The sequence below is a fragment of the Phoenix dactylifera genome, chromosome 3 (assembly GCF_051530095.1).
Source record: "Phoenix dactylifera cultivar Ajwa chromosome 3, Ajwa_hap1_PhDact_Kaust_v1.1, whole genome shotgun sequence".
In the NCBI taxonomy this organism is placed as follows: domain Eukaryota; kingdom Viridiplantae; phylum Streptophyta; class Magnoliopsida; order Arecales; family Arecaceae; genus Phoenix; species Phoenix dactylifera.
In genome coordinates this window covers 36,236,088-36,260,722 of record NC_143192.1, presented here as the reverse complement: position 1 = coordinate 36,260,722, position 24,635 = coordinate 36,236,088, and the positions used below count along the sequence as shown (strand labels likewise).

Below are 24,635 nucleotides of genomic sequence, written 5' to 3'. Positions count from 1 at the left end.
TTTTTTTTCTCTTTGTAGTCAATTTATTAAGATTAATACATACATACATACATATACTCAACCAAATATGTCAAATTTATTTTTGTAGGTATAATATCCTAGAGTATTACTTAACATATCCTAGTAATTAATATATATATATATATATATTTGGGAACCAAACAAATCCTCTCAATCTCACATCTTGAAGATGAGAAACCAAGCCACCAAGGTGGTAGCCTAGTGGTACTGGGCAGCAATTCTAACCACAAGGTTCCAAGTTCGAATCGCTGCGGCGACGATTAAATTGTGGACCAGAGCTCACTACTTTGGCTACTGCTTGGACTTGTGGTGTAGGACCGCTCTTGAACCGCTAGTAGCCGGGGTGGTGCCGGGTGTGACGTACTCACACGTGGGACTCGAGCCAGAGCTCAGAGGAGTAGCTGAGCCGGGCCTACGGGTGGGGAGGGTATGAGTAAAACCGGTCGGGGTGCCCAACACACGGCCATTTCTGCCCGCATCGAACATTCTCCTGGCGGGGCGGAGGCCAGTGGGAGCTGCTACGCGGGGGTAGGCTTGTCCTTTCCTCCCCCTACCCCTTTTCATTAGCAAAAAAAAAAAAAAAAAAAAAAAAGAAAAGATGGGAAACCAAGCCGTGTGTGATGCAAACAAGAATCTACCACCTATCCAAAGATACCGGTACCGCCTGCCCCCCTACTCGCCACCCTTCCTGTCGACGATGCTACGAATATGGCCGCCGGCATCTTGGGATCTCGTGATCTTACTTATATTTTTTCCTTTCATTCTGGGACAAGTCTAATTCCGTGATAAAGTTTTTCTTGAGCGGTATCGAGATTCCCCGTCAGAGAAACACAGACCCACCCAGGCGTAGCGACGTAGCGTCGATTTCTCATCTCGAGCATGAGACTCGGGGACAAAATAGTCCACCAATGCATTTTTTGAAAGCACGCCTTCAGAAATGCCCATCTTGTGAACGGCTGGGCATCAGTACAAAGGGTTCTGTGACCGTTATAAAGCCAAAAAAGGCAAACAAAAATTCAAAGCCATAAAACGACATCATAGGAACTTAAAACTACAGTCTGTTCAACCGGGCCACGTTACTGGAAGGCGTCGTAGTTCTTCCATCAGAGAGACAAGCAGAATAGAACTACTAGTTCAGTACGACATGTTCATTGACTTGGTAGAACAGACCTATTAGTTCAGGCAATTGCATTCAAGATATTATTGCAATGTATATGGAGAACCAATGAAAAAAATAACTAGAGCAACTGCACTAAAAGGTGTTGTAATGAACAAAACTAGGATGCAAAAAATACCTTTAAAAAAAACCCACTAAAACTAAGCCAGACCTGAACTGATATTGTCGCTTGGTAAACACATTAACGGATGATATCCAGCCAGAGGAAGCAATATATTAGTTTAAAAAGTAAAAATACCATGGAATTGGAGGCACCGGAAGGGTACCAAAAAAGACCACGGACTTAAACTGGCAAAAGGGCTTAGAAAGTGCCAGCCGAACAATTCATGACCTCAAACAAAATCATGATTTTAATACGCCAGATCAAGATCTAGAAGCAAAAGCTATTCAATCTTGGTGGGTGTCAATGCACATCAAGCAGAAGCTATTCGGATCAAGAGGGTCTTCTCCGAGTCCAACACATCATGAAACTTGTTTTAAAATTAGACCAATGTCGAATTGAGTAACAAAAACAATTTGAACACTATAATTAAATTAAAATAAATTACGTAAAGTTTCAACCAAGATAAAAAAGAGTTATAGACTCTGAATCAAACCTCTAGGAACGAAAATACAATAGAAACACAAAACCTAAATCCGCCATACATATATCAAAATGGAGGTGCTCCCCATAATGAAACATGATACATGTTAAGAACAGTATGAGGAAGACAAGGCTGTTGTAGCTTTCAATTCGTGTAGACTCGAAAATTACCTGACTCCGACCAACCTAGGCTGCATGAACCATCAACTTTTCAACTTAATTTGTTTTTGATTTGGGAACCTTCTTCTTGGGCAGCCGCTTTGGGATAGAGTTCTTCATCCCCAAGAAAAAGAGTAGTGCACCGAAGAGAGCCAAATTCTGGAACAAGACCTCAATCACTATCAATTATCCATCTAATTTCAAATCTTAAATCCTACATCCAGGCCAGATTATACAGTCATGTGAAAAAGTATGGTCAACACATACCTGAGCAAACTTGATGAAAAGCTGCACAAACTCTGGCCTCTCCATGTCATAGTTGTAGAAGTCGTACACCACAGGAGTAATAAATGCCAGGTTTAGAAGCTGCACGAGCACCAAGTATTTCAGCATCTCTACTAACTACAAATTCAACTAGCTAATTAGCATTAATTGAAATTAAACAAAACACAGGATGCGATGACATTTCAGAAATACAACAGCGCAGGGTGCAAGTGCACCCTTAATTGTAGAAATCAAGGTCCACCCATGTAGACCTCTGGAAGGTGTGGAGAGATGCTTCAACACAATAATGCCACCCCAATTCCTAACAGTACTAGACACAGAGGTGACCAGCCGACCACCAGCTAATGAGTGGGGCCTCACTAACACCAAATAATCATTATGGAAATGTTCATAAAACCGGTTGAACCCCAAAACGCTCCATTTACATAATAAAGATGGCCTAAAAAATCTAGAGAACTAGAAACACAAACCAGGAGATAAGCTCCAAAGGAGCTGCTGAAGATAAACAGAAGGCCTCCAAGCCCTTTCAGAAATATGGTAGCAGCAACAACATGTTTCATCTGGGGGAAAAAAGGGAAATAAACAAAAGAGATTCAACTAAAACATTCAGCAACTGCATTTGTAATATTTCATAACAAAGGAAGCACGTTATACAAAAAGCAAAGTCAACGATCACCTCAACATGTGGTGCTACTACCCCAAGATGGGTTGAAACATGTTTCATGAAAAGGTTGAATTTTGGCCCAAGAGCCTTTGCTGCTGGCCCACCATTAACTCCAAATTCATTAAACCTGACAAGACCATGATTTATTAACATTTAGCACAAAGTGACAAAATGTACATGGTTCGCAAGAGACAAACATAAAGCATAGAAGCTGCCTGACCAATATATCAGAAAGACTATCAGCAAAGGAAGGTTAACCAAGTCACATGCACTTGTGCACATCAGACACACAAACACACGTGGGAGCAAAACACATGCACATGTGCACATAACACATACAGATGCAGACATGCAGACACATGAGATCACATGGTAAACATGGAACCTTCTGTAAAGATTCAGTGCTTTGAAGATAATTTGTGGGCTATCCAAATTCACATCATTGATCATGTGCGCCACTAAAATGCCTAAAAACCAAAAGTCATATGTTTTGGTGATCTCCTACCTGTGTCATGGAGTTGCAAAATAATGTACTAATTGTGCTACTGTAGCAGCATATAAATTGAAAAACTACAGCCAAATTGTCAGGATCAAGCACTACCATTACACCAAAACCCGCAGATGTTAGTGAAGGCGCAACTATATTTCCTTAAACCGCACCGAGGCAGCGCAGGAGTCGGGTGCTGGGCGAAACCAACCCATGAGTTCAGGGACCAACCTTGGTATAACCCACCGAATCACAAACACCGCTGACAGGGGCAAGACATGCCGCTTAGGGACCACCTTCTGGCCGCTCGAGCCGTCTCACCTGAGACCTCGACTCAAGTATGGCCAACATTTCATGATCTACTTGACTCAAAATATGTATAGATCGGATTTCAATAGGTTTTGGTGCTTAGGTTATAGCAAAACACCCAATCATGCCGCTAAAGCCTTACGTTTTTGCACCTATTTTATGCATGATATAAAGACACCCAAATATATGGTTTTTGGTTTCTAGGCATTTTTAGTGGAGTAGAACATGTTGAACAGTGTGCATCTCCAACTTGGAGACTCATTTGCTTTCCTTATGATGAACATAACATTACTAGTGGCTAATTTAACATTGCTTTGGCTAATGCAAGTCTTGGGCTTGCTCCAACCACAAAATACCACATTTAGCCCTCCAAGCATCGTACTACATGGTTTTGGTACACAGGGTATACCTATCATTTGACAAATGATGATGATGCACCACAACATGATGTAATTACTCAGAGAAAAGCTATAGCATCTCTTCCAGACAAAAAACAGAAACACCTCCATGTGCCAAAACTACCTTGTAGAATGCCCAGAGATAACATATGGTATTTCCCAATAGAAGCAAGCGGGAAACTTGTTCAGGCAGAAGAAGGCTAAATGTGGCACACAGACATTTGACTCAGCAAGAGCGCAAAATGGAGATAGGGGAATACATAGGAAAAACAATTAATGAGAAAATATTGTGAAAAAAATATTAATGAATTATTATCTGTTAAGGTGTTCCATCATGCATATTTCTCATCCAAACTTCCCAAACAGATAAAGAATTTTGACCAATATCTAAAATGAACAAAAGCTCACTTCTAGCACTATAATAGTGGGTCGAGATCATTCTTGGAGAAGTCCACCTCTCTGTTGATTTCCAAAGCTACAATTTGGAGGGGAAATGATAACTCTGCGAGTGTTGGACAAATTTCCAATTAAGATATGCAAATCTACAAGGATTCTAAGAGTTAAATGCAAGTTTATAGGTTCATGTGCCGATGCCATAATTCATAACATATTAGGCCTTCCAAATATATCAAAAGCACTTACAACATATCCAAACAAACATTCTGCAAGACAGATCACTAAGAAACATGGGCCCATCCAAGAAACACTAAATATAAAAAAACCCTGCACTGTATCACTAAAATATGCCTCCATACAGAAGTAAATAAGCGCTTCAGATTAAACGCCACATCCAGGTTTCGTATCACACTTCTGACAAAAAGAACAAAAAGCACATCTACCCCAGTTCCAAATCCTTAAGAAGGGAAAAATCCCAAGGAGGTGCAACATCTCCAAATCATACTACTACCCAGTCATGAAGCAATAAACAAACAAACAAACAAAAAACATTAAATATACCCTATGTCGCGGCCACCCATGAAACTGCTGCACACTTTATTCAAAGAAAAGGCAACCATTACTAACAAGATAATTTCAAGAAACCTTATGAGGGGACAAATGAAAATCCTTGTAGGTTTTCCACAACTTCTATGCATATCACTACAAATATTGAAAATGATGAAGAACAAATTAATAGCATTCCCAGCATTGATTCCTAATGTTTGAGTCCAGCAAAATATAGGATACAAGATTGGAGGAAAATATGTTATTGCATGACATCCATTTATCATCAAAATGGAACTTGTATTAGCATATTTCAGCCATAATCAAGTAAATTCCACTATTCTGATAGCAAATTTGCAATTCAAGTGTCATCTTCCTTTGATAGCATCATCCATTCTCTAGCTGAATTTCTCAGCAAACAATCTTTGTCACTTTTCTCAGATCAAAAGGTGATACACCAATGAAAACTCCAGAAAAAATGATGGACAACCTTCAAGCAAGTTTCAGAGAACAAAACAATTTTCTAATTTAAACTTTCTCCACTCTTATTGTTTTCTAAGTCATTACATTAACTACCACCTCTCTTTAAAGAACGAGCCAATTTTCTGATTTAAATTTTTTCCACTCTTATTGAGTTCTATGTCCTTACTATTAACTGTCACCTCTCAATAAACCAAATATGTCATGCAAGAATCTAGAACTCTGAATAGAAAACTTTGAGCAGATTCCAACAAACTGACATAAGTTTGGTTAGAAATTTAAAGAAAGGTTTGTGAGAGAACCAAGGATGAAAGATTTCATCAACCAATAGTGAACATCCCATCGCCAACAAACTCCTGCTACAAGAATGAGAATTTTTTGACATATGAGTACCTGAAAGCAAGGCATCATTCGCGATGGAAAATAAAATATGTTTTTGGGATCGCCAAGTCAAAATTTGAAACTTATATTAGAGAGCTGGGTGGATTGACCTAAGAGGTAATGTTTGGGCGCATGCAATAAAAACATGGTACAGAACTTTGGCAATCAAGAGACCTCCAACACACACAATGAATAATGCGATGATACACACTCCTGCACAAGGTGAAGATGTTCATTAATATTTCATGTTCTTGATATATGACATTGGGCAAATAATCACTCTCACTGAAGGTGCTTCGCTAGATGTACATGTTCACGAGAAAAATTCATAAGAACTCAAGATCCACTAACCATCATAAAGACCCACCTTACCACTAGTATAAGACATAACCTTTTTCCATCTGGAATATAAGGCAAAACATACTGAATTGGTTTTCTATGTCCTTCACATACATGCAATCAAAATTGACAAGATCATTCATTTTACTTGCTGTGTAATCATACTGTTCTGTAAAAGCTGAACACCACATCGCGAATCAGTGTCTGCATGTAGTCTTTGGATAAATGGATGCAATGATTCCTTCCGAAACTATTCACTTGATTCCGTCGAACTGTAACATAAAAAAGATACTCATGCACCTCTAGATTATTTCATTTTTTGGATTTTTCCCAATGTCCAAGCATCATTTCATATCATACTATATTCCTATTTGAAATGGTTCTAGAATGCATTCTATTTTGTCTCAATTATGAAGAGTAGATAGAATCTTAATAGATACAACAACAAAATATAAACCAAATATAATCAACAAAAATCAGAGAAATCATCTTGATGATAACAAACCATATAATTACCATCAATTGGAAAATAAAGCATGATCACCAGATCTGGAATACTAGCACATATTTAGGATTTTATTCCTGCAAGCTGACCCACAAAGATTGGATCAGACATGTTTCCTAAGGTTAAGCATAAAGCCGTCCAGAACAACTGCTCATAAATAACATATCAGCAAGGTAAAACATCCCTTTGAAAATTGGAAAGGACCAACATGACTGACAGAGATCCCTGATAGTGACGGATGACATATTTCTCCTATAAATGTATCATATAACTTCCTGGAACTCTCGGTCAAGCAGAAGATATTAAAAGTTATGTGCCCGCACGTTGGAAAATTGATGATCAATTTGCACATCGCGAGTATTAGACATCTTCATCATTTTCTTGAATATTACATAACATATTATCAATTGGCAATAACTCTTGCCCATACTCTAGAGGGTAGTAGTAGAGCTACACAGCAGGCCTCTATTAAATAATGTTCACCAACATAGGTGAAAGAAAAAATAGCAATGTCAGTTTTTGAATTCTTCCAGAAATGGTAAAGCTCATCACTTTGATATAAAGAACTTAAGATGCTCATAAATATCAGCAACAGTAGTTTCAATTCGCTGAAAGGTAACAATACATGAAATTTAATATCACAAACCCAAAGAACACCATTTCAGCCAAACAAAGTTCCCTTGACTCTTAAGACTGGATAATTACAGCATACAAGTTGACAACAACATGCAAGAGTTCAATTTAGTCTAATATAGTAAATATCACATGCATCATCCTCAAAAAGGATATTTTCTCTTCCATTGCTCCACTCCTATTAATTCGTTTCCTCCTTTCAACTGTAAAAATAAATACTGGACTGCAGTATTTTTATTCTCCGCATCCCCCACACGGCAATAACCATAACCATTAGGTCTTGTTTGCCAACTATATCATGGTTGCCTTTATGAATACCCTATACACCAAGAATTCCTAGCAAAGGATGTTAATTTAACAAAGTCTAAAACACAAATAGATCCACAGAAAGCAGAGTGACGCGTACAAAGAAATGAGATCTTCATAAATAGACCCGTAAAGATCTCCACTACGAATCAAGAGCCCAAACCAGATCGAAAATACCGAATTTGCTGAAAAGAAGAAAAGAAAACGGAGAGGCAAAAAATAAAAAAATTCCACCGGGTCAAAACTACCAGATCCGAACAAAAGCACCATCTCAGTCCAAGCAGGTAGCTAGAAAGACAACACAAACCCGACCATAAACAAAGAAAAACAGAAAAATCAAACTTTCCAGAAAAACCTGCTACAACAAAGAACTTGACGCCAGTAAAGATCAGAGAAGAGGCCAATAAGCTCAAATCCTAGCCTCCCTCTCCCCCCCACGAAAAAAATATCCCCTAAACCCAAGGCCGGAAATCAAGAAAAAACCAAGGAGTCCGAAGCCCTGGCTACCTCCAGATCAAAATGAGCTAGGAAAACAGCAGATCTATAGAAAAACGATCAAAATGGAAGAAGAGACGAGGAGAGGAGGAAGAAAGCATACTCCTGGTACGCGGAGAGGAGGAAGACGGAGGCGAAGAGGACTCTGCCGGCGAATGACACGAACCCCATCTTCTACACGGAGAGAACTCCGATCCGATTCGAAGAGCAGAGAACGAGAGATATAGAGAGAGAGAGAGGGAGAGGAGATCTCTCGCTCGCTGGCGCCGATCGGATTCTTGAAAGACAGAAGAGGGCTTAGGGAAGCACCGGGGAGTTTGGAATATATGGGACCAGACCGCCCGGATCTCCCTTTTAAAGCAAGCGACGAGGAGTAAAGGAGACCGAGACCTCAGACCGGCCGCGCGGTCGCTGGAATTAATTACCCCTGGATCTTCGCAGAAACTTCTGGATTACCACTCGGCTCCTTTGGCCCTGCCGGTCGCGGACAGCGCTCTTGCTTCATTACGTCCGCTTAGAAATATATATGCGAAAGCACAATCTGCTCCTTACGTGGCCTCAAGGACGGTGGATATGGAGTCCGCGTGGATATTTGTATGCGGAATGGAGAGGTTTTCCAGCAGCGCGAGCAGGAGTGTATGGTCCCGACTCCTGATCCCGTGGAAATTTTCATGCAGAGTGGATGGGGACCACTGCTTCGCGAAACAAGTGATTCGTGAAGCACGGCCGTTGGATGGTGTGATGCCGAATGCTGGGAACGAACGGTCCGGATTGAAAAATCAGAGCACGGGAGCGAAGATCATGATCATACAAGTCACGACGCGACAGTTCTTACAGATAGAGATGCCCTTGAAAGATTTGCTCAGGGTCTAGCCAGAAAAAAAAAAGATTTGCTCAGGATAATGGGACGGTTGAGATTAACTAAGCTGACTATCAGGAGGGCCCACATTCATGGTTGACTCAGATGAAAGGTTTGATAAATAATAAAGTATTTATTATTAAATTAAAGATTGAGTAAAGAATCAAATGACAACAATTTTAAAAATCTACCAACTTCAATGATTCAATCCAGTGACAAAATCAAAAACTTCAAACCATCAAGAGGTTTAGAATCGCTGGTTCTAAATTGGGCAGGAATCTAGCTCATATTTGACTTATACTCTCCACAAGCTAAACATGAGTTCAGAGACGTCTTATATATTGAATAAAGAGAGAGGTGGGGAAAAGAAAAAATCTCTAGCTATAAATGCTGAAAATTTTATTGACAATCTAATACAATTAGAAACATGTAATCATATATCAAGTTACAAAGCTCACCAAAGACTCTTATTTAATAAGACAGACAGGGAAATCTTTGTCAAAAGCACCTGTCTAATCTGAAAAGCATATTCACTGATTTGCATCAACATATTACCAAGGCTTGCTTCAAAGCGAAACATTTACTGGACCTTGGCACAAGTTAGTTTGACAATGCCCTCTTAATTTACATAATTGTGACAGCTTACTAGAATCACTGAATAACTTTCAACTACAAATCATCTTCATTTTCTGATTTTTATAACTGTCCTGAAATGGGCTTCAAACATGATTTAGTTTTAAAAGCAACCATAACCTCCATCTAGCAAGCCAAACGAAATTACATTGATTACAAAAATGACATTGCTAAGTAGCTTAAATAAACATCACAGTAACATCATCCGATGTGGGCGCTGTCGCACTGATAAGTAATGTCATCATATGTAGGCATGAAAGAAGGGTAGAACAAAAACTAAGGATTTTGCAACTAGGGCTATCTACTCGACATCGAAGCAAAGAAGTCAAAAAATATAAATGAATAATTCAGTAGCTTTCTTCCTAAAAGAGGCTAGGTTTTTAGAACTGTACTAGCCCCCCATTCGCCTCCAGTCACATTCTCACAAACGACCAACTACAAAGCCGGGGACGAACAAAGTAAACAGGTCAAGGCACGATTACAGTCCACTGTGCAACCATTACCAGGTTAATTAATGGTCTAGAGGCATCCAGTCCCATAAGCAAGACAACCTCCCTTCGGTCACTTCATCAACATAATCCATAAAATAAAATTATACAGAATTGGAATTCAGTTGCTCGACTACCCAATATGACGAGCTAGTTTTAGTTGGAGATCTGATGCTTCCTTATGCCATTCTTGTCAGAATGTGCTGTAAAGAAAAGCAGTCAGTACGAGTGCTCAAAGAATTGCAGTATGATGGCATATAATTTCAATGTTTACATTTAGAACAGTTTTACTCTGGGTTGGGAGAGGTGGGCTTCCTGTATCCAGGCACAAGAAACATTCTAAACATACGTGATTTACTTGCCAACAAAAAAAAAAATGTTTTAGGAGTAATGAATCTATGCACAAAAGAATACCACCAATTTCCCACCAACAGTTACCGAACATCGGATTCCACGCTAGCCCTAAACCTTTTCCATGGCAGATGAAGGGCATGGCTAATATTGCGCCTCCAAAGCAATAGCTACAGATCATTTTGCATTTCATTAAACTGGATCATTGCTCCGCGGTATTATTCTTACAGGAAGACTTATTAATGGACCACCAAAAACATCGGTTACTTGACGGTTGGAATCTCCATTCTTTCCTGCATCATCCACAAAATGGAGATCAAACCCTTCATCCTTATCAGAGTCATCCAAGTACATCGTCCTGGAAATGGTACGGATGTTCCTCCAGTTTCCATCGCCTCCATCATCACCCCCTTGCTCCTCCATACTTCTCTCAGACAAATAATCACTGTGATGACTAATATTGGGATCACCAAAGTTTGGAGGCTCAAGAAAACTAGCTTGGGGCCCGGATGAATGAGGGATAGGGCGGGCCCACCAATGGTTAGCAGCATGGTGTACTGAATCCCTTTGCTGAACGACATCGTCTTTGAGGAAAGGGCTGGAAGTGGAAGCCTCTAAGTGACTCTGTATTCTATCTGAGAAGGAAAGATCCCAGTTTTTATCTTCCTCCTCAAATTCAGCTTCTGGTCTGTTCATCCGGGACCACATATCTTGCCCTGGACTGAGTGCAGCATCAACGGATGATGGGGGTAAGTCATTAGAGTTGTCTACCGGATGTAGAGGCCGATATTTGTAATACCAATCTAGCAGACAATGGTCCAAGGGATAATCGTTTGTACAAATGCCCCTGCTGCAAACATTCCTCGATCTGTGAGTGATTTCACCTTGGCCTCTTAAACTTGAGGTAAGCTGCCATGTCCTGTTTGGTGAACATTCCTGATGGAATCCTGGATGCATGTGTTGCTCCCTAAATTTGCTAAGGTTGGATAGGAATAGTCGACCATGAGCACTTGGTTCCCAAAATTGGTAGGTGCTCTGGAAACTGTCCAACAAAGAAGGGGGTCAAATTACAAGAATGAGATGCATAGTTTAGCAACTACCAAAATAAACATTGAAAGACAATAACACATGCAAAATAAACTCTCCACACTAAATCAAACACAAAGAGACCCATATTGTTGCTTGGAGTTTAACAGGCATTTTCATTAGTTAGGCTTATTTTATTATGGAAATCTTCTCTCCCTCCTCCACCTAAACAGCATACCCTTTTTAGCCATAACTTTGAAAAACAGGGACGAGGTTGTCCCCTGAAAGTTAGTAAGTTAGTCCTTGATTTATTCATCTGTTCTCCAATCTAAATTTTTCCATTTGGTTCAGAATCTTGGAATTTTCACTTTTTACTTCAAATGAAGACGTAATTTTCTCGCACTGGAGGAAAGGCTCCTTTTCGAGAGTATGCCTGTGAATAGATCCAGTGGGGACAGGATGGGGCCTATAGCTTAGAGGATTAGAGCACGCGGCCAAAAATAGCATTATCAACAACTAAGTCTGATAAACTAGGCCTAATCATTGCTGCAAGTCACCAATTCCAGGATTTCCCTCAGGATGCTTGCTGATGAGATCCTTGTTGTTTGAAAATAAAATATGTGTGTACAAATGTACAGAGAGAGAGTGAAGTTAGCTAGGTCCCAATTGACCAGATTTCAAGTTGAATCCTACGAGTGAAATTGGAAGACAAGGGTCCAAAAATAATGATCCAAGCCATTAAATGTGATCTACTACTTCGAAATTGCCTACACATAAAAAATCATGTAATTTGAAGAATCCTAGCCCATGCGTCAAGTGGTCAAAAATGGGCAGTTTAAATAAACACGATACAAACCCACTTGTGACCGCTCGATGCATAGCTTAGGGGTTGGTAAAGCAGAATTTTTTTTGTATCCAGACAGTTTACAAGTAGTTCATATTTAATGACTCAAACAATTATTGTCGGACCCCCATCTGCTGATTTCTCTCGACCAGATCCAACTTGAAATCTGGTCAATCAGAACCTAGTCTCCCTCCCTCCCTCTCTATATATACATATACATATATATATATATATATATATATATATATATATATATATATATATATATATATATATATATATATATATATATATATGTATACACACACACATACGTACATATATACACACATATATACATGTATATATATAACATATATATACTTATATTTATACATATACATACATATAAATATACACACATATATATACATACATACATACCTATAAATATATATAGAGAGGGATGAACTATGTTCAACTGGATTTTAGGTCAGATCCGATCTGGTGAAATTGGAAAGCAAAAGAACAACACCAATGATCTGAGCCATTGGATGTGATTTATTACCTCCAAATTGCTTGAACACTAAAAGTAACATGATTTGGAGACCTTAGCAAATGCATTAGATGGTCAAAAATAGGCATCTATATTATTTAAATTATCTATTTTTGACTAATTGATGCATAGGCTAGCATCTTCAAATCACACGATTGTTCGCTTGGAAGTAATTTAGAGGTAGTATATCACATTCAACAGCTCCCATGATCGATGTTGGACCCATGTCTTTTGATTTTCACCTGAGCGGATCGGACATCAAATCTAGTCAACTGGATCCTAGTTTACCTCTCTCTCTCCTCTCTCTCTATATATATATATATATATATAATTTATATATGCATACTTATATACAAGTACATGTATGTTAGATTAGATACACAATACAGGCATATATGCAAGCATGTGTGCATTATACATGAATGCACACATATTTATATGGATATCAGATTAATTGCAAGAGCACCAGTAATAAAGATTACTTTAGTAAACTCTTGGGAGACACTTCCATGGTTCCAACTAGAACCTCCTCCCAGGTATTTATAATTATCAAGGGCCCTGCTTTAAGTTTTCCATCCATATTTCTCAATGAGTTCCAGTTCATTTATGAATTTTTTTTTCTGCATCTCTCTTCCTTCATTATCTTCTTTGTTTGCTAAAACTGTCATTATAACTGCCCTGATATATACTGCATACTTGGACAAGTGACACACAGCTGTTAAAGCCTCTAAGTGTCCAGAATAATTCAACAAGGGAGCTCTCAAAAATCAGACATGATGATACACCTATATCTTACCGTTTTTGTAAATATCGATTGATCATGTGAACAAAAATAATAAGTTGGAACTATTGCTTCTATTCACAAAATTTATTAAGGTTCTCTAACTAATATGTTAGACTAAATAACTTCCATGTAATGGAGTCCAACGTAGGCACATAATGACAATATCATGATTTAACGGCATGAAGTGTCAAAGAGGGTCATAAGAAAATTACAAGTTCTATAATTGAATTTTAAAATGTCAAAAGTGAAAAGGACTAAATGGTATGAGGGTGGGAGGACAGATAGGTAAGCTTATTGGTCGGAGAATATGAAGTGACAGAGAAGCTAAGGAGTCCGTGGTGTTCATAATCAATGTTAATTGGTATAAAAAGGAAGTTAGATGATTATCATCATGTGTAGTTATTCATCTTGATAAAAATGGAAGATTGATAAGAATATCTCACTTCCTCACAATCTCATTCAAAGGCCTCTCCCTCACCCTTCCGCTTTCTTTACCCCTGTTAGATACTCCCCCAATGCCCCTCCCCTCCAAAAAAAAAGAAGCATGTAATAAAATTTTATTATACACATTTGATCATTTTTAAGTCAAATTTCTATATCTAATTTCATATAGTAAAGAGGTCTAGAAACTGTTGAATTTGTAATAACTAAAAAAACTACAGATATATTACAGGTATATGTTGAGCAGATCTCTGTAACTGGAAGCTTTAATATTTCAAGGGCATGCATGAATCAGGTTTGGAAGCTCTAGAAAGAGTATTCATGTGGATAATTGCTACACTGGTCTGCTGATGGGTAATTACAGCTAATGATTTAAGCATTGTTTTCAATTACCCAGAGATTAACATACCCACAACCTACAATGCATGTAGGTGAGCATTTTGAACAGCTATGAAAGAAATTTACAATCTAATAATGAAAACTTTAAATTTTGATTAGCTCCAAGACATCAGCAGGCTTGACAGAAGTTGTTTTCTTATCAACTTTATGCAGCAAAGGAACTGATCAGAAACCAGGTAACCAAGTGTCAGATCCTGTTCATTTGTTTGACTCCGAAGAAGACTCTGGCATGTCAACTGCAACAACATATCAGATGGCAGGTCTTGAACAGTTGAAGCCGACACCCCATCCAAAGTGTTCATACTTGAATCAACTTTATTTGGTTTCATTTTATACTAATTCATGTTTGAATCAAGTTCCAAGTGCTCCCATCATATTCAGTCATGTTTGAATCTGACACCCTTGTGCACTTAGTTTTACACATAATAATTGAATTAGAATTTCTTTTGAGTGCTCTTTGGTGGAGTTCATTTCAAGGCTTCCTATAGCCTAAATTGGAAGTTCAAAGGCCATTAGCAGATTTACAAAGGAACTGCCAAAAAGTCGCCAACGACTTGGTGGATTCCAGGCATGGATGAAGGCCATTTGTATCAACAATGCAAAATCCCTCCCTCCCTCCCTTCCCTTGCCCGGCCCCCCCTCAAACCAACCAAAAAAAAAAAAAAAATAACTGATTGCAACTTCAAGTACTAAAAATCCCGTGAACCCTAGAGGTATCCTCGGGGCCCACTATGTGGAAAGACCAGTGGTAAGACCTGGCTTTTCCTACCAGCAAACTACTAGGATCATTCACTTTGCAATCCTAAGCAAAGTAGTAGTAAGAGATGGCTGATTAATGTCTGATGACACCTTTACAAATTATGCACTTGCTAATCAGTCGGTCCTCCTTTCCAAACTTGTTTACCTCAATTCTTGTTTAAATAATAAGCAATTGCTTACCAAATTCTTCTTGTTTCTTAGGTAACAGGTTTCTGTGATAGCATATTACTCATAGCTGTTTGACTTTTTTCTTGATTTCTTTCCTCTTAAATATTATTTAACTGATATGCTCAACTATCTATTTGAATCAAGGTAAAATCAATTATGCCCTTGAATAAACAATTAGTTACACTAACTTTGTTACTTCCACCAAGAAATAAAATGCTATAGTAACCAGATAATATAACAATAGTTGTAACAAATAAGACATGTACATTACATCTAAAATATAATCTAGTAAACATGACAAAAAAGAGGTAAAAGATACTAATGGTTTTTCACAGAATAACTGATCTTTCAATAATCAGTAATCTACAAATACTAAAGTGGGAGTGCAATGAATTGAAGTGAGTAAATATCTTCATATAACATATACAAAATCAGATGAAACCCCATCAACTGAACACCAAGACTTGCAATTTGACATCAAAGACACAGTCAACTAGCTTCAACAGTTTGTGCGTGAACGCATGCAGTGGGGGGCAGAGGAATACCTTAAGAATGATTTTTCCAGTTTTCCTTGGGAACTCCTCATGTCTCTTGCAGCATCAGATGGAGAACCATACTTTCTATTTCCATGTCTTTCAAAGTCAAACAAACTCAAGCTACATTACAAAACTAAGATTAGACTTGATGAAAATGGTGTGAGCTTGTTGATTATTACAAAGAAATAACTAAACAGAAAGAGAGTGATTTACCTGCAAACATGGCCAACACCTTCAACGTACACAGTGAAGTCCGAAATGAAGCGCAAGATGTCATCAACACGCTGTAAATCAACAAAAAAGGTTTTAGATGCTAGAAAATACGATAGTTTCTCAAAAGTAGCACCAAAATTTACCTTTGGTACAACAAATATTAGCAAGTACGGAGTGACTAAAATTGATGCCATCTCCTCCACTAGCATCATTCCGGTATACTGCATTGTTAAAGAGTCATCATCAGCAACTTTCTCAAGTCCTTGCAAGCAAGTTGCTGTACTGAAGATCAGTCATATTTTTAAATAAGACAATTTAAAATTTCAATCACCAAAGTTTCTTGTCAAGTCTTCTACCTTAAACTACTTAAAGAGAATTAGACAATTCAACAGTGTAAGCATATATCGATAAAGCATTATAGACATAAAGAGCTCTTAATTCTATAGAGTTGTCGATTGAATCTGATCCATCTTTTTAATAGATAGCATCTACATTTTTATTTAAACTTTCAAGAGCGGAGAGGAGAGTGCATCTTAAAAAGATCAAGAGCCTCACAATCAGGTTTCCTCTATTTAGGTTTAGGACTCGTTTGGTTCGCCGAAAATTTTTTTCCTCACTGGAATATTTTTCCTGGATAGCTGATGCCTGAGAAAGTGGTTCTTACATGTTTGGTTGACCATAGGAAAGTAGCACATTACAGAGTGGCTTATATTTTGTTAAACATGTATTTTTCTAGAAAAGTTGTATAAAATAATTGTTATATCCTTAATAAAGGGAAAGACCTTACCTCATTCTATCTAAAAGATTAAGGGTGCTTTTGGAAAAAAATTACCCCAATTTTCAGCCCATGGAAAAGTCACTTTCCCATGTCCTACATGGGTTTTTCTTTTTCTTGAAATGTGAGAATCTTATTTCCATAAAAAAGCTACTTTTCCATCTCTCTCTTCTTTAAAAATTCCAACCAAACATGAGGTATTTCTCTATTTTCTCATTGACCATGCTTTTCCCACTCCTCTTCCGCGAACCAAACAAGTCCTTAGTGTATTATGGGTTGACCCTAAATTTAAGGGCCTCTTTGGATGAACACATAAGAATATTAGTGTGAAACTCTTCTACAAAGCAACAAACTTGTAGGAGAGAGGTCAAATATGAAAGGATATTTTGAGAGATCTAGGAAGGCAGTCGGAGCATGCAATCCCTAAAAGTAAATTTTCATATTCCTAAAAAATTGGGATAAGGAAATCAATATCTCCTCCAATTCCTTGAACTAGAGCTCTGCTGGGGCATGGCATCATAAATTCGTTGAGCAAAAATCCAGGGTCAGAAACACAACCCCAAGAATTCCATTATAATAATAGATATTTCTCAGCCACTAGATTGCCTATCTTAATTTTTTCCGAAGTGACAAGATCTTATTAACCCACTAGTCACATGGGCATCCAAACAATCCCCAAGGTCTTATTGTGTGGCCGCTTTTGAAAGCCTAATTTGAGAAAACTACTTGTTTAAGAGCCCTTATTTAGGTTTTGCTTGACTCTAAAAATTTTTCATGGGGCTATATGGACTCAAATTTCATAATTCTTTCTTCTTTCCATTTCTTTTTCCTTTTGTTAGGGAGCTTTGTGAGGAATAAGGTTGTTAAACCTTTCTTGTAGAGATGATAGGAGCCCTAAACTTTCCATATAAGAGAAGAGGGTGATTCTTTTCCTCATTATATCACGTACTCTAAAAAGAAACAACAGGGTGAAGAGGCTTTTGAGAAGAGACAACAAGATAATGAACCAATTCTGCATCTTCAGAGAAGATGGAGGATGTCAAGAAAAAAACAAATTCTGGGGCCAAGTCAAACTTCCACAACCTTAATCAATAAAATTGCAGCAAGGATATCAAGCAAACTTTTTCCTACAATTTCAGAAGAAAGAGAATGACAAGCATTTTACTTGACATCATCCTTGATTGCCTAGGGAGAGAAAACCTGTCTTTTACAAGAACATAACAATAGAGAAACCATCAAGGATTCTGAAGTCAGCTGGATCTAGGATTTGAATATCTCGGGTGGAAAGGGCGAAGGACAGAGGGGGAGGCTAAAAAGGAATTTGTGATGCATGAAGCCTAAATGATCAAAACGCTGTGGAAACCTGAGCAACTGACCAAGGTCAAAGTCAAGACTCAGTTTATACGCAATATAATTAACCTAACCAAAGATTCCTTGTCCGTTGCATTATTTCAACACTTCTTACGGTACAACAATTGCAAAATCAAAAGCAGAACTACTAGAACAGTCGAAGCAAATAACTTTTTTACCTGAAACAAGGTTTCAAATTCTACTCGAACAGAGTCACTATTTTCTCTACTGCGCCATCTCTTTGGCATGTAATGTGTTTGCTGGACAACCAGAGACATTGCCCCTTCTGGATCAAGGACCTGAAGCTCATCTGTCACAGCAGCCCTACTTATAGCAGTTACAGTTCCAAAAACAGCAGCATACCAGAATAAATTTCGACCAAATACCTGCAGATTTTAGTCCAGGAAGAAAAGATCAAATATGTCAAAAATACCTTTTGGGAAATGTAAATAGACATAATTGATAGGCTTACATGACCCTCCAGCAGCGATTCATCCAGAATCCCAATGATAATCAAAATGGCAGCAAGACCACCAGAAACAAATGATATAAATTTGGCAATTATGGTGATAAGAGGAGATGGGAATTGCTTTAAATAATTTGAAGCATTTGCAACGCTGCTGTTTATTCGATGTTTGAACAAATGGTCAACCTGGAATGTAGGAAAAAGAAACAATAAATAAAGAAGTCAGTGATTACAGGAATCATTATAAAAACATCAATGATAATTGAAAGCAGTCCCTATACAAACATACTATCATTCAAGCATTCGCCAGGTACGTTACATCATTTTCCCTTTAAGGACTCATGAAAACATCAAGTGGGCCTTAAAGCTGCATGACTTATGTTCCAAAGTAGGGTTTATTTACAACTCCACATCATTATTTAGAAAGGATTATTTATTCCAAGAAAGCATCAGTGCATATGTTGATTAAAAAATACTACTACCAAGTAAATTATCGCAGCTATATTAGAAAATACAGCAGGTTGATCTACAGAAACACTGTAGTTCTCAAGAAAACAGCAGGTTTAGGTCAAAGTCCCAAAATTCGAATTAATTCCAAATCAATGCATCACTGAAATTCATTCACTTCGGTTAAAATTTTATGGTTTTGTCTGAACCTAAAATTCTTGCAGTACAAAATTTGCAAATTGAATGGTGGTCCGCAAATCAGTTCCCCAGCCCCCAATTACATTCAAACTATGCTAGTGAATCGCTTATGAGACTGTATCAGTTTGGCACTTTGGTTTATGACTCATGTATCAAAGATTTACGTGATTGCTTGGACTAAAATTGGTCATCTTCCAACTTCATCTTGATACTTTATAGGCCTAAGGTAATTCTTACATATGTTACTGATTACACTATGATGATAAGGTAGGCTGTCAACTTGTCACGTGGCCTTCCACTTCCAGGCATCATTACCAGCACCAGTTTAGCCCAAAGATGCCTTGTCCAAGAATCATGCAGCAATTTTATGAAGTCGATGTTAAGTTGACAGCAAGTCTTGAAAATATGCTGAATTAATCCACAAAGCCTTCTTGAGAGAGTGCTTTCTGATGGGAAAAGGATTGAATTATGATGACAGGAGTGCTAATGAATTACTAGAAAATTGCCCATCTTTGTAAACCTTTTATTTATCCCCAAGATGATGAGCTTCCTTATGGAAGTCCTCAATATATTAAAATTTGTTTCCAAAACAATGGATACCAACTACCTAGTAAATAGAAATAAGTCATTACTTAAAATTCAGGTGAATTAACACAATTTTTACGATAAAGAGGTCATAACTTCCTTAAATTGGGTTCCTAATCTATAACAAAAAGAGTTGTAAGATATCAATCAATAATTTGAACTCGTAGTCGATTCTTAATCAGTTCCTGAAAAAACAAGGTGCATAAGAGTATGTCTTTTAAGCCTCAACAGTGAGTAAAACCAGTACCTCGTTGAACTCCCTGAAAATCCACTTTGATAGGTTAGACCACCTCCGAGATGACGCAATGCTTGGATGATTATAAAATTGTTCAGCATGCCGGAGGAAGAGATATACCAACATAAAGATCATAATGCATGGTGCTATGAGAAACATCCCAATCCCAACAACCACGAGTCTCTTCTTTAATAATGAAGAATTAGTGAAGAAGTCCCTTCGAACACAAAATTTACTGCAATTTTTTCTTTCAAAAAAGATGTCAACACTCAAGAAGATGAACATCAAAATTTTCAAATAAAATAAATGTTATCCTGCCTATAAGATCTTATTGCAAAGAATTTTGACTGCAATGCATGATCCTCACTTCTTAATAACCCAGTAAATACATGAAGTGACTGGTTCTAATAAAACTGATAAATGCAACAATAATAAGAATTACCAAATCTGATTCCATATACTAATTATAAAGCCATAAACAGATACATATCAACAATTCTATAGGATCAGTTCACTCTATATTTTCCTTATACGCCACACATCTTTCCATGGATTTCTTTCTCGTGGGCATCATCACCACTCACTAACATTGGATTTTTCATCAGTAACTCAGTATATGATACTACGCCTGCCCCAAATGGTTGGGATAAGACTGGATGGTTATGGTTGATATGATAATCCACAATTAGTCAAAAATAAAAAAGTTAGAAAGCAAACGTGCATATCAAACGTCGTAATACCATTAGAACAAAATTTATTCTTAAAATTTTAATATATAATTACATCCATTTATTTGAATAACAATTTCCATGAAGCCTTCCCCATCTATATGAGGAAAATCATGTGTTTATTCAGATCCAACCATCTCTTTTGAGGTTAGCAATACTTAGAATTTGGATATGCCCGTATTTAAGGTCTGCCATGCCTTTTAGACAAGGTTATGCCTATGACATTTGATTATGTAAGAAAATACCAGTACACAGATATTCCAATAACTCAAGAGTATGATGTCATTGTATTCCAACCTATATCCAATTTTAGGCACTAATACAAGTACACCTTCATCTCTATTCTCCATATTACAAAGGCAAAAGTTTATAAAGGTGCGGGCTATCGTTAATTAATCTTGAATTCCACATGTTCCAAGCTGAACATATGCAGACTAGACTTGCTGCAATCATGAATAATGAAGAATCAGAACATGATCAAATAGATGCTTTTCGCATGCTTGACTTTAGAATTACATATAAATTGAAAAATAGTTAATAGTCATCATAGAAATTAAATCAACATCCTTCTGTCCCTTTTATATGCATTGTTCGTTATCCCCAATGCATTTCCAAAACTGGTACATACTCAACTGGTTATTCACCAGCCCCAATCTCAAATGAAGACACAATTAACTCAAGATAATTCTAATAATTTACCTGTCAAACATGCTTTGAAATATGCACCAATTCAAGGTCCATTCAAGAGTTTTCGGTAGGATTAGATGATGTTTCCTTCCATTTGTTCTAGAATTGACAGCTGGGCCAGCTCCGGGAACCCATGAGGAAATTGGAAATGCAAGAACGCCTCTATTGAGCATCCCAATTAAGTAGTTCTCCTTGCGCATTATTCGCATTATCACTTCATGTGCAGAGAGATCCTTAACCACACAAAGCTGTTGTGACTTCTGTAACTGTACGAGCTTTTCTAGAATTTTAGGCCAAGGTGTTGTTTGAATTTCACGATCTGTGACATTAAGACTGCACAAGACAAAATGGAGATAAATTGAATCATGGTTCATTAATGATTCGAAAGACTAAGAATGTACAAAAATAAATCTACATTATTACCTATTATAATAGAAGTGGCGAATTTTCACCATGTTTTTGAACTGTACAAAGAACTTCAGAAAGTTGAAAAGTCCATAGAGAGTCAATATACCCATGGATCCAACAATCATTACTTTGGTAAATGTTAAAGGAACTAATGGATGCTGCTTAATGACCTCTTTTGCCAGATCACAAGGCTTTTCTCCTGACTCAACTGCTTCCATCCCACACTTTGCATGGAGCAAGGCATTCCAATCAACAAACAATAAGAAAAATGCAATAAAACATATCATGAAGATCACATTTAAAATTTCAACTATCCACTTGATGATGATGCATCGAAGACCTTTCTCACAGTAATAATTATACAGCCTTTCAAAGAACAGATCTAAATCAGCAATTGGTTCTGATTTCAGTCCTTCATCATTAAGAAGTCCAGATGGGCTCTCACTACCAGAACTTGGCAACCTTCGGTAGTCAGACAATTCTATCTCAGGTGGTGGCTCACTAAGCAATTGAGTTGTTAGTGATGATTCGCTTCTCCATGGCCATTTGAATCTGCTGGGAGCAATTGCACCCTTCTGAGCACTGGTCATCATTCATACAAACTCAAGGCAAGCACATACGCCCAGTCCATGCCACAATCTTATCATCTGAAAGTTTAAGAAAAGGGTCGAAGCTTTTAATAAGAACTAAGAAGGCAAATTATAAGATTACGATTCATGGATATGTTTTCGTGACACTAAATGTTAAGGAACCTCCATTTTTATGAAAGGATACACATACATTCATATGTTCAGTCCACGATAATGGGTAATGAACTGGCCCCGCGCATACTTATCCTCCAAATATCTTGTATTTTCTTGTTTCCAATTCTGGTTGGATAAACCGTTAGCATAGCAACTACACTAATTTCAGGCTATATATAGAAGATTAAAAATATCACGTGCCACTGTCATGCCAACTATGCCAATCAGAAATTTAATCTATGTTTCTAAATATACTATCAAATGGACCACTTTCATACATTGATGCTGGAGTCTAAATCTATTCTCAATATATTTCCACGATAGTTTCATTCTTCATGAATTTAAGAATGATCAATTATTTTATACTCACATATCAATAATGTGCTCGTTTCTTTTAGTAGCAAATTTTTGTATAGCAACTGAAGCTAACACCATTCAAATTACTTGTCCGGACAACAAAACCGACAGTTATTCACATAATACAAAAGAACCAAAAGAAGTATACGTCCAACAATGTATTTGGTCAACCAAATCAAAAGCCAAAAAGGACATGAAAGAAGAAAACAATGTAAACTGTACCAAAAAGTACGAATGTTCCGTATGAATAATCCGCTTTACATCCCAGAATGCTCTTCAAAGTCTCACCCTGGTTGAGTGGCTCATCACCTATGGACTACAGTGACATGATTGCGATTCAATATGAAGGAAAATTTGTTTCCTAAAGGCTGCTCAAAATGCCATTATGGTCACAGCTGGCACTGTTATGCATCCTGCTAAGTACCAGCCTTAGGTGTTCCAAAACAGGCAGACCTATGAAATTCGGCAGTCCAAAGATTAGAAGCAGCGAGTTCTTTTCTATCTTTCGTCTACATTTCCATCGCTTTGGTACTATCTTAACAACAGGGGGGCACATTAAGAAGCTAACGTTTTGAAATTGGTGTTTTCTTGGGCTTTTCTCCGTAGAGAATTCTGGTTTCTGTTTCATTGATGCCACCCAGATTATTTCAAGAAAAGCCATCAGAGACTTGTGCATCTAGAACTAATGAATATCATCGCAGAATAACAGTCAAAATTAATTTTTAAACTGCATCAAGAAAAAAAGAAAGCATCCCAATTTCAACGGTATACAACTTCAAAAAAAAAAAAAAAGAAAGAAGAAGATTTTGATGCACAATTCCAAGAATTCCAACAGAGGATCATCACCTCAAAACCAGAAACAGCTCAAAAAATCGATACAAGAACCGATACCAAAAAATTGCAAAAGAAAGAACTTATAGATTACATAGCCAGCAACTCACCCGCGAATCATGAAACCTTAATTAGACGCCGCCCAGCGATCGACGCATCAAAACCCTTGGGAAAAATCGGGTCTTTCCGATGCCAAGAAGAAGAATCCGCCTCGGAACCGACGAGAAGGCCGAGATATCGAGGAAGGCGGAACGATCAAAAGGGTTCCTGAAAGGGCGAAGGAGAGAGCGCGGGGGAGGGGAAGATAAATCGAAAAAGGGGAGCGGAAAAAGGGAATTGTTGGAAGCTAACCCAAGCAGCGATGGATTGAAGGAGAGAAGGAAGATTAATTGCGTGGAAAGGACAGAAACCTCGTCTTTTCTTTCCTATTTCGCCTTCCCCGTACAATAATAGGGCAATAACAAGGGATCGATACGTTTAGGCTACAGGAGGTGTGTTTACTTCTACGTCCGTCTCTCTCCTGTTTTGCTGATAAAATCCGTCTCTCTCCTGTTTGTTTTTATGTCACAGCTGTGGGTACGGGAGACGTGGAGGCAATCTATAGCTTCTTGCTCGCGCCAAGCCG

At 37.8% G+C, this 24,635-nt stretch overlaps 2 protein-coding genes across 7 annotated transcripts; both read right to left on the bottom strand.

Moving 5' to 3' along the window:
- Positions 1-1,713: 1,713 nt before the first annotated feature.
- LOC103696197 (uncharacterized) lies at positions 1,714-8,482 on the bottom strand. The gene is made up of 5 exons (XM_008777732.5): positions 8,268-8,482; positions 2,902-3,016; positions 2,696-2,785; positions 2,208-2,306; positions 1,714-2,099 (listed from the first exon to the last, which is right to left on the bottom strand). Exons 1-5 carry the CDS (start codon positions 8,333-8,335, stop codon positions 1,998-2,000), a joined length of 474 nt encoding a protein of 157 aa, XP_008775954.1. The 5' UTR covers positions 8,336-8,482; the 3' UTR covers positions 1,714-1,997.
- Positions 8,483-10,373: 1,891 nt separating this feature from the next.
- On the bottom strand, positions 10,374-24,581 carry LOC103696199 (autophagy-related protein 9-like). Of its 6 annotated transcripts, none has more exons than XM_088718157.2 (11): positions 24,121-24,578; positions 22,860-22,948; positions 22,095-22,726; positions 21,684-22,004; positions 20,269-20,491; positions 18,798-18,977; positions 18,505-18,711; positions 16,344-16,421; positions 16,201-16,271; positions 15,997-16,107; positions 10,374-11,537 (listed from the first exon to the last, which is right to left on the bottom strand). In XM_088718157.2, exons 3-11 carry the CDS (start codon positions 22,670-22,672, stop codon positions 10,688-10,690), a joined length of 2,619 nt encoding a protein of 872 aa, XP_088574283.2. In that variant the 5' UTR covers positions 22,673-22,726; positions 22,860-22,948; positions 24,121-24,578; the 3' UTR covers positions 10,374-10,687. The 6 variants fall into 6 exon arrangements, with proteins under 6 accessions (XP_088574283.2, XP_017695883.2, XP_008775955.2 ...); XM_017840394.5 differs by having other exon boundaries at positions 20,269-20,503; positions 24,121-24,367; XM_008777733.6 differs by lacking the exon at positions 22,860-22,948 and having other exon boundaries at positions 24,121-24,581.
- Between the last annotated feature and the right edge of the window lie 54 nt (positions 24,582-24,635).

Coding starts and splice junctions, on each gene's coding strand:
- LOC103696197 (XM_008777732.5), bottom strand. CDS start 8,335: ATGGGGTTCGTGTCATTCGCCGGCAGAGTCCTCTTCGCCTCCGTCTTC. Junction 3,017..8,267: donor CTCCTCTCCGCGTACCAGGA/GTATGCTTTCTT, acceptor TGGTCTTGTCAG/GTTTAATGAATTTGGAGTTA. Junction 2,307..2,695: donor CCTTTGGAGCTTATCTCCTG/GTTTGTGTTTCT, acceptor GTGCTCGTGCAG/CTTCTAAACCTGGCATTTAT.
- LOC103696199 (XM_088718155.2), bottom strand. CDS start 22,672: ATGATGACCAGTGCTCAGAAGGGTGCAATTGCTCCCAGCAGATTCAAA. Junction 18,978..20,268: donor TTTTCAGGGAGTTCAACGAG/GTACTGGTTTTA, acceptor CCTACATTCCAG/GTTGACCATTTGTTCAAACA. Junction 11,538..15,996: donor CTGGAAAAATCATTCTTAAG/GTATTCCTCTGC, acceptor TTTGTTGGACAG/TTTCCAGAGCACCTACCAAT.